This window comes from Parasteatoda tepidariorum, chromosome 9 (assembly GCF_043381705.1).
Source record: "Parasteatoda tepidariorum isolate YZ-2023 chromosome 9, CAS_Ptep_4.0, whole genome shotgun sequence".
Classification (NCBI taxonomy): Eukaryota; Metazoa; Arthropoda; class Arachnida; order Araneae; family Theridiidae; genus Parasteatoda; species Parasteatoda tepidariorum.
The window spans coordinates 23,015,309-23,031,715 of NC_092212.1; the positions used below are offsets into that span (position 1 = coordinate 23,015,309).

The 16,407-nt window shown below is 33.7% G+C and overlaps 1 protein-coding gene across 4 annotated transcripts in view; it reads right to left on the bottom strand.

Annotated features, from left to right (window-relative positions):
* The window catches only part of LOC107451072 (pyrethroid hydrolase Ces2e), a 52,885-nt gene that overhangs the window by 15,574 nt on the left and 20,904 nt on the right, over positions 1-16,407 (bottom strand). For 2 of the 4 annotated variants that reach the window (XM_071185094.1, XM_071185092.1), the window contains exons 3-5: positions 13,638-13,800; positions 4,788-5,164; positions 2,710-2,869 (exon numbers count right to left, since the gene is read on the bottom strand). In XM_071185094.1, coding sequence (XP_071041195.1) covers positions 2,710-2,869; positions 4,788-5,164; positions 13,638-13,800 — 700 coding nt within the window. Of the gene's footprint in view, positions 1-2,709; positions 2,873-4,787; positions 5,165-13,637; positions 13,801-16,407 lie in introns of all 4 variants that reach the window. The other 2 variants (XM_071185093.1, XM_071185091.1) reach the window with 1 other exon arrangement.

The following is a 16,407-nucleotide window of genomic DNA, read 5'->3' on the forward strand; positions in this document are numbered from 1 at the left end:
AAATTTGTCAGATTTTGCTAATTTTTTTAAAGGTTTTGCATGACTTATCTGAAAAAGTGGTGAAGTAAATAAGCTTGCGAATTGTTTAGAAATAGTGGTGGATAAAAATCTACTAAATTGAATTTATTGAACCAAGAATCACAATTAATGAACTACCACTTGAAAATATTTATTCGCTGTCCGGAGCAAGTTGGCATTTCTGTGTAAATAAATAAAACTATTTTTGTGTGTTTTATATTGCATTCATTTTCTCAAACCCAGAGATGCCAACTTGCTCCGGAGAGCAAATAAATATTATAGAATGGTAGTTTATTAATGTATGAATCTTGGTTTAATAAATTCAATTAATTTGGTTTTTATTCACCACTATTTCTAAATAATTCAAAGGCTTATATAATTCGCCACTTTTTACATATAGCCACGCGACACCGTTTAAAAAGTAAACAAAATTAGTCGAATATTTGCAAATATTCGTATGTAGTTGTTTACCGTTATTTAAATGATTATGGCACGTCCGGAGCAGTTGGCATCTATGCAAAATATTCAACGTGTTAAAAGTTTTGCCCTACCACTGGGGAAAACACTTTTTTAGAAAAGCTTAATTGTTGGCAAGTATGTATCTGTCATCAGCCATCAATTCGCAAACCACTATCAAATTTATCATAATAACGTTTACAATTTTTTGACATTAGTTTGCATTTTAGAGAAGTAGCGTAAGTTAATCATGCCTTTGAATATATTTACTTCGAATAAATAAAATATTCTGATAGTTACAAACTACGAGTTTTTAAATTTTACCTGGTGTGTGAGAAGCTATTGTTTTATGGAACGACCAATAGATTCGGTGTAAGGTTTTTTGGATGTTGTTGTTGTCTTGTCCATTTGTATTATTTTTTTTGTATTGAAGGATACAAGTTCTTTGGGCCGCGGTTATTTCGTTTAAAAGTAGGATGATATCTTGGGTGAGTTGGGAGTCTCCTCTTAAAATGGCCTGGAGGGCAGAGCGAGAGTCCGAGAATAACAAAAATCCATTGGAATTTTGGATTGCCTTGGAGTTGTAGAGGCTCAAAGCCTCCTTTATAGCTACCAGCTCGCAGGTGTAGTTTGAAGCAATTTTACCAACAGAAATTTTGTGTGATTCAGATTTGTTATTAGAATAGGTCAAAAAGATGCCAGCACTACCTCGGTCAAGACTAGAGTCTGAAGAGCCATCGGTAAAAGCGATGGCCATATTTTGAGTCGAATTTGAGAGCTCACGGATGGTTATAAGTTTTTTTTTTGGATGTTGTTGTTGCGAAAGTAACTTATTATTTCCAAATGTCTGTTATGCAACGAAATTTAAAAATTTGTGTTTTTATTGTGTTTGAACTGAAAATTAGAATAATTAACGCTTTTCGCTTACGGTTCTTTCTACAAATTAAAAAAAAAAAAAAAAGACGCAACCACAAAGAATTTACAAAACAACCCCCCCCTTCATATACGCAACTACCATATAACATGTGCAGGCCGCCTAATAGTTACTAAACAGTTTAGTAGTTACTTAAAAGTCTTATTATCGGAATTATATTCGTACTAAAATATAAAATCCAAAAAAAAAAAAAAAAAAAAAAAAAGAGTAAATTCAATTTTTTATTCAACATAATCATTCATCTTCAAAAATTTATCAATAACTCATTTTGTAAATTAAAGAAATTTCAATGATGAATAACTGTATAATTGCAAATAAGCGAATAGTTGCGAAAAAGTGAAAATTTGAAGAAAAAAAAAATTGCTTGGAAGTGAGTGGAAGATTTTACCTTTAACTCAGAAAAAGACACTGTTTCCGGCTGCATTTCATAATCATAAATTATTAAAAAGTCAAATACTATATTTTTCACTTATTTTGACCTATATTAATACAAAAAAATGAGAAATATGCGTTTAATAAAAATCTTTATGACCCAGTTCCGCGAGACATATCCTCCATTGCAAATTTTCTGCTCTCTGCATTATTAATTTAAAATTCAAAGTATAGAAAAAAATGAGAACGAGGAAAAATAAACTATGTAATTTCAAAAGTTGAATTTTTTTCTCTTCAAAATCTCAAGGTATGTCAGGATTACTTCCCTCCGCCATAACCTTTCATAAGCAGCTATTACTGTCGTAATTTGTTAGCAATTTCATATTTTGAAGAAAAAAAAGAAAAGAATGTGCAAACTTTTCTCTATAGCTACAACTTTAATTTTAAAAAAAATGCGATGAAAAACAATTACGATTGTAGGACTGATTATATATATATCTATATATATATTTCCCTTACACGGCACCAATAAAAAGCCTTATTACAACTCCCCGAATGGCAACGCTAGAAAATCCACCAATTATTGCTGCTAAAAATGTCACATGGCAAATCTAGAAGAGGTGGCTCAACATATAGCGNTATATGACATATATCGTAGAAGATAGCATGAATTAAATTTCCGTCCGGTGAGTTTAACTTTTATATTGTTTTGAAAGCATATTCATTTAATTTGATTTCTAAATAAAACGGAACTATATGCAATCGCGAATGATTACTTAAATTCTACACTGCAATAGGTTTTTTTTCTCAACTTGTAACAGAGTATAGCTTATCTTATAACTACTAAAAAAAAAAACACACAAAAAATATGATGCTGTGATGCTGATTGTGATGCTAATTATATAGTCTAAATTATTATATCTACTAACACTTTGTCATCCATACTTCAAGCTCATCTCTTGTCACTCCCACAATGACAGGTACTGATGACAGTGAACCCTCTTGTTGAAGCCTTATATTTGGCTGGTCCAATAGGAATACTCCGTCAATGACTGGCGCAAACTGAAGCATCAGAGAATCTTCCAAGCTCTTCTAGAAGCAAGGGGATCATCTTGGTTAAAATAGTTTTTTTTAAATTTTTATCCAAAGCACAACTCCGAGTATTTTAAAATGCTATTTAATCACTCAAGTAAATGTTACAGCAAAAATTATAGCTATTCCACAGAATATTTTTACTGAAGAAATCAGTTGTTCTAGATTCATTATTCTGAAGAAATCAGTTATTCTACAGATTATTTAATATATATACTCTCTCCGTCCGAAATTAGTTGTTACGTTTGGGTCAAAAATTTTGTACCAAATTAGTTGTTACACTTCAAATAGGGGGAGTCATAAAGGACTTCGGATGCAATTTAGCAGATTGGCACCCTGATTGGTGATTTTACTATTCATAGGAAGATAAGTAGTTTAATGCGATAGCTGGCAGGGTTGAAACGGGCGACAAAAAATGCAAAAAGTGCTGACTAGATTCTAAATTTTAAAGCATTCTAAATTTTATTAAAAGAAAATACAATTAGTGGCATTTTGTAGCATTTTTTTTTCTTCCAACTCACCACACTGGTGTACGAAGTTAAGAGAATTTGCAGACTTGGTCGATTATCTCTAGAACTACTGGACTGATTTTGATGATATTTACATACATTGATACAATACAAAACAAATAACCATTCAACAATTGTAATACATACGCATTCTGATAGTAAACTGAAAAAAATATGATAAAAAAGTCGCTAATTTTAATATTTTTTAATAAAAGTTTGAATTTTGCTAGTCACCATTCTTGAGTTTCTAGTCGCCCGTGCCAACCCTGCAGATGAATAACTGAAGAAAAGGGTTTTGGGTGATTAACGTGGTGTTTATTTAAGTTGTGAAAATTCGAGAGTTCTTGTAGTATCTTAAAGACAACTTCAACCTTGATCTAATTACTCCAGTTCCTAATAATAATGAGAAGTCTAACAGAACAGCTGGAGCAGTAGCGTTGCTGTCATTGATTCTGATATTTCTGCGGCTTTAGCGTATACTGCTAGGCTTGCATTGCCTTGGTGGGCATTTGGAATAATTAGCAGTAAAGTAATCACATAGTGTTAAAATTATTTTATATAAATTTGATTTTATGTTTAAAAAAAGAGTTTTAAATATCTGTTTTAATTTTCTTTACAATTAGCAAATATTTAAAAGATGCTCCCTCCGTCTCTTACGTCGAAATTTTTTTCCAAATTAGTAGCTACATTTCAAGTTGGAGGAGTCCTAAATAACTTCCGATGCTGTTTAGTAGATCGACAAAAGTAAACTTAAACTTGTAATGAATTCAAGATTCAATAGCTAGAGGATAGTTTAAAAGCGATTACTAGTGGAAATATTTTGCAAAAAGAGTAGTAGTTGTTGGCAGTTCTGCAAATTGCCTACCACTCTTTAAAATGCGAAAAACGTAACAGCTGGCAGCCCTGAATATGTGGCCTGACTTTAGCGGCCCAAGATCACACAAACTCAATATGGTACACGCGTAATACATCTCGTTTAGTAAGTTTAAACAGGGAGTATGCTGGCCTTGGGAAGAGTTTCTTGCTCATTCCGCTGATTCTGCAGGGTTTAATTTCAATAAGGATAACCATTATTAGTCACTCATGGTTGCCAACTACTACGCTTTCTGTCTAATGTTTTATAAAGTAGTAGATAGTTAAAAACTAAAGCTTTCAGAATTTTTGGTTGTTTTACCAACATTTTAAAAGTCTAATCACGAGAAAGTTGGAAAAAAGGGACGTTTCATATGAAATTTTAAATAATATACACGCAGTGATGGGGAAAATAACTTCAAATCAAATATGCAAAACACAAAATCCTACATTAAAACATAAACTTAGCTGCCATTAGAAGAAAATTTCCGAAAAAAAAAGTAGAAAGTTGGCAGCTCTGGCTCACATGTTCTTACACGAAATCAAATACTTACAGCATCTTCACTCTTATCGAGAATTTCTTCCGGAGAGACTTTTCTCAAACATTCCAGAATGGCAGCACTGTCGTTCACATCCGGGCATTTAAGTTTGCGAGCCAGTCGTTCTACATACATTCTTGGCTTTCTTTGCACTGCCCATTCGCCAATCGGACTTCCACTTTGGGCAATTGCTTTCGAAAACAAGCCACGTGACATAGGAGAAATTAAATGCAAGCCCACGCATGCTCCACCGGCGCTGTTTCCGAATATCGTAACGTCTGTTGGTTTACCACCGAAATTTTCAATATGCTCTTGTATCCATTTCAAAGCCAAGATTTGATCAAGAAGACCATAATTTCCTTTGGCGTTTTCATCTTGTGTGCTAAGAAATCCTGAAATATGAATTTAAAAAATATAAGCATTCAGAATTGTGTAAGAGATTTTAATAAAAATTTTCCAATTTGTGGAGTTTAACCAACGTCTCCTATAACTGAAAACCTCCTCACGGTTTCTTATAAGTAGTCCGATCCACTATGAAGGTAAACCAGTTTACGAAAGAGCCCTTAAATACAAAATCTAGTAAAAATAAAAAAGTGGTAGCAAATATATGTCTGAAAATTTGTTTAATTTATGAATATTATTGGTTTGTATTATTTACTTATCAACCACTACAGATTCAATTTTCAAACATATATGGAAAATTTATCTCAATTACCTTTAAGTAGATTAAATTTCTCGTGCGAGGCCTTACAGCAGACATCCGCAGGGGTGAAAGTAAAACCATTTCAGTTATAGCTAGTTTTGGGGAGGAGTTTACTTATTCTTTTTTTAAATTTTTCAACAATATCTACTTTATACTTTACTTTATTTATAAAAAATTGGGCACCTGGGCCGCGCAGCGGCCCCTATCCCATACATCTAGAAATAATATCTACTTTATCTTGGAAAAGAAGCAGTTTTATATATATGCCAGAATTATAAAAGAAATCTTGATAATTACAGATATTTCATTTTTTTTTTCGAAAAAAATGCTGGAATGAAATGTTTTACGTACCAGGTTTTTCTCTTTTCCGCCTTGCTATATAAGGGCTTTCACCCATGGACATCCGAGAGGAAAAGATATAGAGGACAGTAGTCGACGACCCATCAAGATAGAGCAACTAAGAAAGACGTATGACAACGGATACAAGCTCCTCCCCCTTTTTCTAGTGACACTCCATGGCTTCCCAGAACATCGGGACTTTATTTTCCACAAAGAATCTGCTGTCCTTTCCAGTCCAAATCGAGAAATTTAACGGAGGGCGTTACGCCATCCAATACTACAAGTTCCAGAAATTTGTACATACACAGAAAGCATGCTCAAGTGATCTAGCCTGCATGAAATGTGCCGGAGCACATTTTATCTACCAGTGCGTGAAGCCTCTCTCCCTTCTGGCCAAATGCATCAATTGTCAAGGCGATCACCCGGCCTGTTTTACGGGCTATAGTGCTCGGCCGAGGCGAAATCATCGCACCTTCACGCGTAGACCACAAGATGCCCCCAGCAGTGCAGTGAAGTTCCTATGAATCATCAAAGAACTTCAGAAACTTTTGAAAGACGAGAAAATCATCTCATTACTCATCTTCCTGCTCCCAGCCTTAAAGACGTAGACGAGGAGCCTCACCATCAAGCCTGCTACATTTTTCATGATGCCTTTCATTATTTTATCGCATTTCAGGCTCTTTTCCGAACCACCAATACAACTTTCCTATGTATGTCCCTTTGGGATATTTCATGATGAATGTGATAAGGGCCATTTAGGCCTCAGATGCCCAGTTCTAAAACAACGAACGAACGAATACTTTTAAATAGAATTTGGGTTCATTCTCACAACTGGTTAATTTTTTAAATAATCTACGCAGACTACTTATAAAATGCCGTGAGGAGGCCTTCTGATGTAGAAGGTGTTGAACAAAGTCGTAAAATCAAGCTATAAATGTTTTAGGTTTTATAAAACAATGTTATGGTCGAATATTCTGAAACACTATCACGTCAAAGCAGTAAACAACACAACGAGTGCTAAAATTTTATAACGAAAAATAGTAAATAATTCTTAAAAATATTAATTTTACATTAAATTGTGTTTAGATGAAATGGTTTTATATTTGTTGGAATTCATTGATTACCATATTTGAGATCAACACTCTGAACCATAAAAATTGGCACTATACATTTAATTCCGTTTAGTGAAAAAGTCATTTAGGGCTATAATTTTCATTTCTAGGCTCATCACACTTTCTCATCCTTGTAATATTTGTTATCGTACAATAATAGGTTTATGAGTTTTAAGATAAGAAAGAAATGATTACTTAAATTGTAAACATTTCTTTCAAAATATTTAAGCTTAAGCAAAATGGAAATAACTATTGAATGAAAGCATTTTGGACTAATAATTCAAAAATAAATAAAGCTAAAGAAGATTAAAAAAAAAACAGAAAGAAGTTGTGTTTCTTTAATCAAGCTAAAGAAGAGTTGGAAAGAGTTCTTTAACACTAGAAAGACTGAAACTTAGTATATACCTATATTGCCCAAAAGCAGTCAAAATGACTGGATTGTAAAAGAATAAATAATGTGTAAAGAAATTTGTTTAAAATTAATTTTTAATGTTTTTTATGTTATTTACAGTTATATAACAAGTTATTAGTAAATAATAACGATAAATTATATGTTGTACAAAATTCTAAGTAATTGAGTCATTATATACATCATTGTTTTTCTAATTGAAATTAACAGCAGTCAAAATGGCAATCTAGTATTAAAGAGTTGGATATCAGTTTTATTCAGATTCCCAAAACGGCTTTAATAATGCAACTCAAAAGACAATAACAGAACGAGAAAATATGCGAATCAAAGCGTTGTTATAATTTATAGTAGTTTGGGTAACCTCCATTATAAACCATTTATATCCTAAAACATAAGAAATATTATGATAAAAAATATTTAAAGTATATAAAAAGCATACAATAAAACTTTATAACATGTAATTCATCAAATAATTTTTTTAAATCATATCTGTACCTTGAAGCTGTTGTACAATATAGTAGGGAATAGTTTTTCACTATATGTTAAAATTATATTGTGTTCTATGAAGTATATATATTTTAGCTTAAAAATGCAAACATCAATCAATTTTCATTCACGCATTCATTCAGCTTGAAATTTGAAAAACAATTTCTTCGAAAAACGTCAAAATTGACAGGTATGATCTCCATAGGACATCTATCCCAAAATTTATATCTATTCGGATTCGACGAAAAAATACGAAGCTTCTCTTTTACTATCCCTTAAGAATTTTCAGCATTCTTTCACAAAATATGCTTAATAATGGGCAAAGCGAGCTACCTGCGAGAAAGCTGGTGGCGCTCCATTCACACTAGATCCTAATGAAAATTCCCGAGACTGAGAATTTCATCCTTGGATCATAATGGACCTATTGTGTGTGCCACGATAGGCAAGATTTTATGCTTGCCTCGGTTCAGAACTATTTTGTGATGAATTGACTTTGATTGAAGATGTTGTCTTCGTCAAAATAAGGGGAATTATTGCAGGTGTATGAAATTACTAATTTATGATAGTTTAAGAATACATTAGAGTTGACGGGGTATTTACCGCTAGAAGTTTTTAATAAATGGGACTATACAAATATTTATAAAGAGTTTTAATACATTATTATTTACATTTACCGGGCATTTTTTGTGTTTACACATTACTTTAAAAAAAGAAAAATTCTACTAAATGCTACTAATAATTCGAAATACTGTGAATAATTTTTACTTTATCTGAATTCCTCCAACCCATTAAAACACCAGAAAGTTCAAGTTAAAGATGAATGTTAAGACGTCCGCAAGCGGCCTCGAATGCCCACATATTTAATACAGTTCAGTTCCGTTCAAAATGTAAGGTTCACATAAGTTTAATTTTATCACATCGGAGAAAAGTTTAACTTTCATATAATATATGGTGGCAACAGATTTGATACATAAATAGAACGCTTCGCTTTAAAATATTTGTCTCTGTTTATTATTTTTTATTAAAATACTTTTTTAAAATATCTTCTTGATTCTTTATTATATTTTATTTCAACTAAAATCCTTGTCTTTCAACCTTGCCTTATAATACTGTGAAAAGAATGGTAAACTAAGATTGCTATTTGTCGATTACAGCGAGGCGTATCCGAGATTCTATAACTTCGCAGTTCTCTCGTGACCTGTATACTGCCACAAGAAGCTGGATTTCAAATAAGACTGTTTTCAGGTGGCTTCATGAGAGATTGATGTTTGCAAGAAGAACCTGCTGGAATCAATGGTCGATTGTTTTCTTCACTGATGAGTCCCTCTTCAGCCTGACCACTGATTCTCTACGTAATTTCGTATGGAAAAATCCAGGAACCCGTTACTGCCCTCTGAAGAACAAAAAAAAAATTGACCATTATGGTTGCTTGAGGTTTGGTGGTCTGGGTATTAATAATGCTGAATTTTCGCACACCCCTCCATGGCTTTTAAAAAGGTACTGTGACTGGTGTGAGGCATGGGGATGAAGTCTCGGAGACTTATGTTTGCCGTTTCTGGGGTGCGGTGGGTACTGATTTCATTTTAAGGGATGAAAATGTAACAACACACAGAGCACTTCTGGTCAACCATTTTCTGGAAAAGGCAGATAGTCACCGGATGGAATAGCCAGTCAGATATCCAGACCTCAACATTAGAGAGCATATCTGGGACGCTTTTTGGAAGACAATGCAACACGTAACCCCCTCCAAGAACTATCCAGAGTCTGAAAACTGAACGAATGAGACAAATTACCTCAGGAACTCATAAACTGCATTATTTCCTGTAGGAAATCACGGTGAGGCCTCCTGCATGGTCTGTTCGAGGGGCCACTTCCCCAACGAAACCAGTTTTTTTACTCAATTCTGTAACCACTCTTAGAAACTATATGATTCTGATGAGTGTTACGCACGATCGCACGTGAGTATTATAACTGCTGAATGGTTATTACTTTTTATTATATCAACCTATGTTCAAACAAAATTTTATTAAAATCTGTCCAGTAGTTCCGGAGATAATCGACCAAATATAAAGATTCTCTTAGTGTATAATTGAAGTTCGTTACTCTACATGTTTGTGCTCTCTGGAAACCAACATTGAGAGTTTGCAATTTACTATTTCAGTATAGTTATAAGTTAAATCTGTTGAGTTGGTTCCAGACATATTAAGGACCGTGATGAGTCTTAGGATTTTATTTAATACGCCATGTACTTTGTTTAGTGAAATAGTTGTGTTTGATGTATTTTTAAAGCGCATCTAAATGGTATCGCAATTGATCCCAGCTTCTTTTTCTGGAGCAGAAGGGATTTGTAGGTAACTTGGTGAAGTTTCGAGGTGAGGTTCGACTTTGGTATCATTAGATAGGTAATTTAAATGATCAAATAATGCTATTTTGGTTTTTCGATCCGACTTTTATTTCTCGCGATTCCCCGTTTTAAATTATTTACACCATACCCCATTTTCGTTTTGTGATAACAAAGCTATTTTTGAACCAAAAGGCAAAATTCTTGTATATCCATTTGAAGTATTTTTTGCAAGAACATCCAAATCTACAACGAGAATTGGGCTCTCAATTTAAGATTTTAAAATTACCCCAACTCATCTTTTAAGGTAAATGTTGGGAGCTTAGTTTAATGACAGTGAATGCATCGTTTGACAATGTTTAATTTATGTGTTTTCTGATTTTCAATATGATGCATGTTTGTTCCATACTTTTCGGACTTCCTGTATACTTTTAAACATATGCGATATTTCCGTCTGTTACTAACTACTTTAGCATGAAAAAAGTACTGTGAGTTGACGTTTTAACTCTGCCAAAATTCAATTTTTATCACTGTCAAAAAGTGAGTATTTTTATAATAAAAATAATGTAGCATTTTATTTTATTTTATAACCGTCGTTGAACAACAGACCCAATTTTTGGGTTTACGACTTCTAATGTTCAACTCCGTAGCCCTGTAATTTTGAACCTAATCCAGATGACACGGGAACTCCAGGATCAAGTATTGGAGGAAATTTCTCTTCGAGGAGGACTTTTTGATGAAACTAGCCTGCATTCGCGTTACATGGAGAGGATGACCACAAGAGCCCCCACTGTTGGGCCTGACGGCAAGAGGACTCTAACCCATGATCCGTCTACCACCGAGGATATTTCACGTCATCACTGTGGTCGGTGCAAGCCGGAGGTGGAATTCGTATCAACTGGGATTCAAACCCGGTACATCTCTTTGGAAGTTGAATAATCTATCCCCTGAGTCATCGCGGCTCAAAAAAATGTAGTAGACAGAAATTTTTTATTTTCTTAAAATAAATGCTAATAATGAAGCACTTGTTCTACCGCTTTTTACTTTTATAGGAAAAGAATTCACCCTCTTTATGGTCGCTAAACACACGTTAATTAATGTGATGACAAGACTCTTTGTATCATCGCTAAACTCGCCGACTGCTTTAACCTAATGCAGGGAAATAAATATTGATTACAGACTGAATTCAGCTGTTTTCGTACTCTCCTGAAATAGAGTTTCGTATATGGAAAAAACGAATAATCTAGAAAAAAGTTTAACAAAAAATGCGTTAGAGAAATTTTAAAGGGAAAAAAACTTTAAGGAATCTTTAATCCTGTGTGTGCACTCTGGCAATAGTAAGTTCATATAAAACTCTAAGTCAGATCAGATCTGACTTAGACTATCTTTTGTCACGAGGCCTTTAAAATGTTGGCAAAATTACCCAAAACTTCTGAGAGCTATTGTTTTTAATTGTCCACCACTCTATAAAATAATTCGCAAAAAACACAGCAGTTGGCAGCTCTGTAATTGCAAAAATATTATAAACTATTAGAAATTTAAAACTATTTGCTTTTAAATGGAGACTTATTAAAATTAAAGGATATCGTAAGTCTTTAAAAAAATGAAAGAAGAGAGTCATAAATGCAAAATTTTCTTATTTTCCAACTTCGCAGTATGCAAATTTTGAGTTTGACGTCGAAGACGACGCTTTAGCGGCAGCATATATTTGATTTGTCTTCCGACTTAATGCAACACAAAGTGGAAAAGAATGATCGGCATTCAGTACGTGCGCTGCTTCGATGAGTTCGTTTGCCTCACCATCTTATCACTCACTAAAAATAGAAGCTTGCAGAGTTGTTGGCCGGTTGGAGGGAGGCCAAACACAAGCCACAAGGACAAGGGCGTAGACGTGCAAGAACGCTCTATGAAGACCATTATTTAACGCTAACGGCTCGGAGACACCGATATATGAATGTCACTCGTCTTCAAAAACACCATCGCTCGGCTACTGGATCCAGAGTTTCGACACAAACTGTCCGAAACCACCTGCAAGCTGTAGATGTGTGTGTCACGTTAATGGTGTGTGTCACGCCAACAGGAAAGCACTGTTGCGCCAGCAGGGAGTGGACAACAGAGCATGTGAACTGGGGGAGAAAGGAATGGAGCAATATTTTTTTCTCTGGCGAGTCCCATTTTTCTGTTCATCCTGATAACCAGAGTATTTTTATCTGAAGAATGTGGCACTGGAAATGCAAGAAAGTGTAAGATTTGGAGGTGGGGGTAGTGATGGTTTATGCTGGCATCTCTATTGATGGGCGCACCGATCTCTATATCATTCGAAATGGAGCTCTGGCCGGTCGCCTATATAAGGTTGAGATCCTGAGACCTACTGTAGTCCCTTACATTGGACATACAGGAATCGGGGAGAACTTCATGTTAATGTATGAAAATTGCAGTCCACATCGTGCTAACTTGATAACTGATTTCCTTCTGGAGGAAGGAGTCATGCGAATGGATTGGCTAGCTTGTTCTCCGGACATGAACCCAATCAAGTATGTTTGGGAAATTCTAGGCAGACGAACTGCTGGACGCCTGCCACCCACACAAATTCTCCAAGAACTGGAAAGAACTCTTCTGTAGGAGTGGAACAAAGTACTCCAGCTCCTCATTAATAAACTCATCGACTCGATGCCGCAAAAGTGTTTAATGTTGCTGGCCATCGGGGACACCATACCCGCGACTTAAAAAAAAGATTTTCTTCATGGAACCACCTTTTTTATTTGTGTTTCTCATATGCACAAATTCTGTTTTTTTTTTTCCTTTTGTACCCAAATGCTCAATGAAAGGCTTTTTTTCCCCTGCCAAACAAGAGCCATTCTGTCTGTCGATAATCTATCAATTATTCAAACAATTTTCTAGGTGTAAGATCAACCCACAACCTCAATATACGTACTTTAATTGTTTTGAGCATTGTATTATACTAAACTAAATTGGTAATTAAATGAATAAAATATTTTTATAAATAGACTTTAATTGCAAATGTCATACCATTTTTTTTCTAAAGCCGTTCGTATTATTATTAAATTTAAGAACTTGCTAATTTACATTGGTTAGATCAGAAGTACTATTAATTTAAACTTGAACTTGCTGTTCCCGTAAGTTTTGGTTTAATGATTTTGCTACATTATGTACCATTTTAAGTGAAGAGATATGCTTCAGCTCTTTGTTGCTTAAAGAAAAGTAGTTGTTAAACGATTAGAAGCAATTAGTTTTATATGTCTATTGGATTGTAACATTTGTTGAATTGGAGTTTCAAGACAGGTTACACTGCACAGGAAAGGGTGATGAACCATTTTCTTTCAACCTTTCTTCTCGTATTTTAGTTTTTAAAGTGTCCTTCACTCATAAACCATTTTCTTTCAGCCGTTCTTCATATTTATTAATGTAAATATTTAAAAAAAAACTTGTTTCTATTAAAACAATGTTTACTCACCTAGAACTCCTAATCTGTAATTCACTGTAACCACAATTACTTCTCCAGCAGATGCAAGCCATTCTCCAGGATAAAAACGTCCCCCATTTGTTTTGTAAGAACCTCCATGAATGAAAAACATGATGGGTAAATTACTTAGTATTGGATTTTTATCAGGAAGAGCCTGTGAATTAAAAAAAAAATTAAATAAAATCACTGAAAATAACTTCGCAGGGCTTCGTGAGCCTGTAAAATTTTAAAGATTAGTTAACGAAAAGCTAAAAGTTAACGAAAAGTTGTCAAGTCTCGATAATATAATACATTTTTTAATTACTAGATGTTTTTCAAAGAAAATATAATAGTATAAAAATTTCATTTGGCTCCGAGAGCTTAGTGGTTAAGACACTGGATTGCCATTGCGTTAAACCGGGGTTCGATTCTTGATGGCGCCTTGAAGCCTAACCAGTTTCAGATTAATAGTTAACAGCTTGATTCGGAGGTAAAGACAGTCCTTATGCAATGCTATTGACATTGTCATCATCATGCCGTTTGCACAAAATTATGGAGCTTTAACTTCCATCTGATACCCTTGGCCAATAAGTGGTGCTGCTGGACAGTTTTATTTTTAATAAATGAAAATTTTCTGTTATCAGATCCTTAAAAGTTAAATCGGTATCTTGAGGAAGGAAATTTAGAACCACTGTTGAATTTTTATTAGGACATGGAAATCCTTTTTGTAATGGTATATATATTTTAGTATATACCAGTATATTAACCCTAAAATTAAAATCTAAGTTTTAGTTTTTAAACGGAAAGTTATATTAATTCAAAATAGAAGCACCCAATCTTAAAAAAGACAGTGGTAATGTACAGGGGTTGGACAAAAATCTGTAAACGCTTCTATACTAACTCTAGGTAAATATTTTTTTTTCTAGCAGCGAATGTTTTGGAAGATTTTACACGACAAAACTGCTGGCGCTATTTGAAAGATTATGCTTGAAACTGTTAGAAATTGTGTCATTTTTACAAACTGTTAGAAAATGTGTCATTTTTGCAAATTGTCAGAAATTGTGTCATTTTCACAAACTGTCAGAAATTGTGTCATTTTTAATTGTGACATTTAGAAATTGTGTCGAACCTTGCATAGACCAAAATGAGAGTAGGAGGTTAAAAGTGTCTTTCTATTTTTCAAACGCGCTAGAATTAAAAACTCAATCTAAAAGAAACGTTGTAATCCTATAGAATGATTTTAAAATAGTTGGCATTAGAATTGAAAAGAAGTTATTAACTTCCTCTCCTCATTTTGGTCAATCGGAATTTTTTCATGCGTAAATATGGCACCATTTATAAGAAACTCAAAGCATCTTCTTTCAAATTGTGCCAAGAGTTTTGCCGTGTAAAATCTTCCAAAAAATATGCTGCTTAAAAAATAGTTTACATGGAGTACGTATGGAAGTGATTCCATATTATTGTCCAAACCAAAAGCTGTATATATAATGGAATATTGCAATCAGTCGCATTGATTGATTTCGAAATTGCTGGCATTTAAACTGAAACGAAGTTATTAACTCCAGCTCCTCATTTTCGTAGTTCTGAATTTTTCATGGGTAAATAAAATATCATTTCTAAGAAGCTTAAAGCATCTTCTTACAAATTGTGCCATGAGTTTTGCCGTGTAAAATCTTCCAAAAAATTTGCTGCTTAAAAAATAGTTTACATGGAGTTCGTATGAAAGTGATTCCATATTATTGTCCAAACCAAAAGCTGTATATCTAATAGAGTATTGCAATCAGTCCCATTGATTGATTTCAGAATTGCTGGCATTTAAACTGAAACGAAGTTATTAACTCCCGCTCCTCATTTTCGTAGTTCTGAATTTTTCATCGGTAAATAAAATATCATTTCTAAGAAGCTTAAAGCATCTTCTTACAAATTGTGCCATGAGTTTTGCCGAGTAAAATCTTCTAAAACATACGCTGCTAAAAAAAAGATTGTTAAAAAGTAAAAGAGTTGATATGGAAGTGTTTCCACATTATTGTCCAACACAAAAGCTGTTTATTCTATAGAATATAGCTGTAAATCTTATAGAAAGATTTCAAAATTGCTGGCATTTGAACTCAAAATCAGTCATTAACTCTCTCTCCTCATTTTGGTCGTTCTGAATTTTCCATGGGTAAATATGACATCATCTCTAAGAAGCTTAAAGCACTTTCTTTCAAATTGTGCCATGAGTTTTGCCGTATAAAATCTCCCAAAACATTTTCTGCTTAAAGAAAGATTGTTCACATAAAGGTAGCATGGAAGTGTTTCCATATTATTGTCCAACCTCTATATAACGTAGAGGTGATTACGAATGAATAATTAAATAGAGGAAATGAATAAAACTGGATTAAGTTTAAACTACTTTTACGTTCAGGCGCACCTTTTATCCCTGGTAAATGCTAATGTGCATTCAAAAAATTTATTTATAAAATAATTTTTTTACTACATAATTGTGTTATTCTTTTATTTGTATAAATAATAAATTTAAAAGAAGAATACAATATACATACCTTGAAAGGCACGTAAATATTTAAATTGAGACAGTCTTCTCCTTGTTGATAATCCCACAATCCTAGTCTCCTTAGAACCTTTAGTCCGTTAGGTTCCATGACGATGTCCCAATGAGATCTATGCTTACTTTGAGAACACAACGGACCAAAGGAAGTTGCATTGAAAACTTCATCCCAGGGAGCTTTAGGAACAGGTGGCTGTGAAAAAAATGATAATCTTATTATTACTTCACTGAATT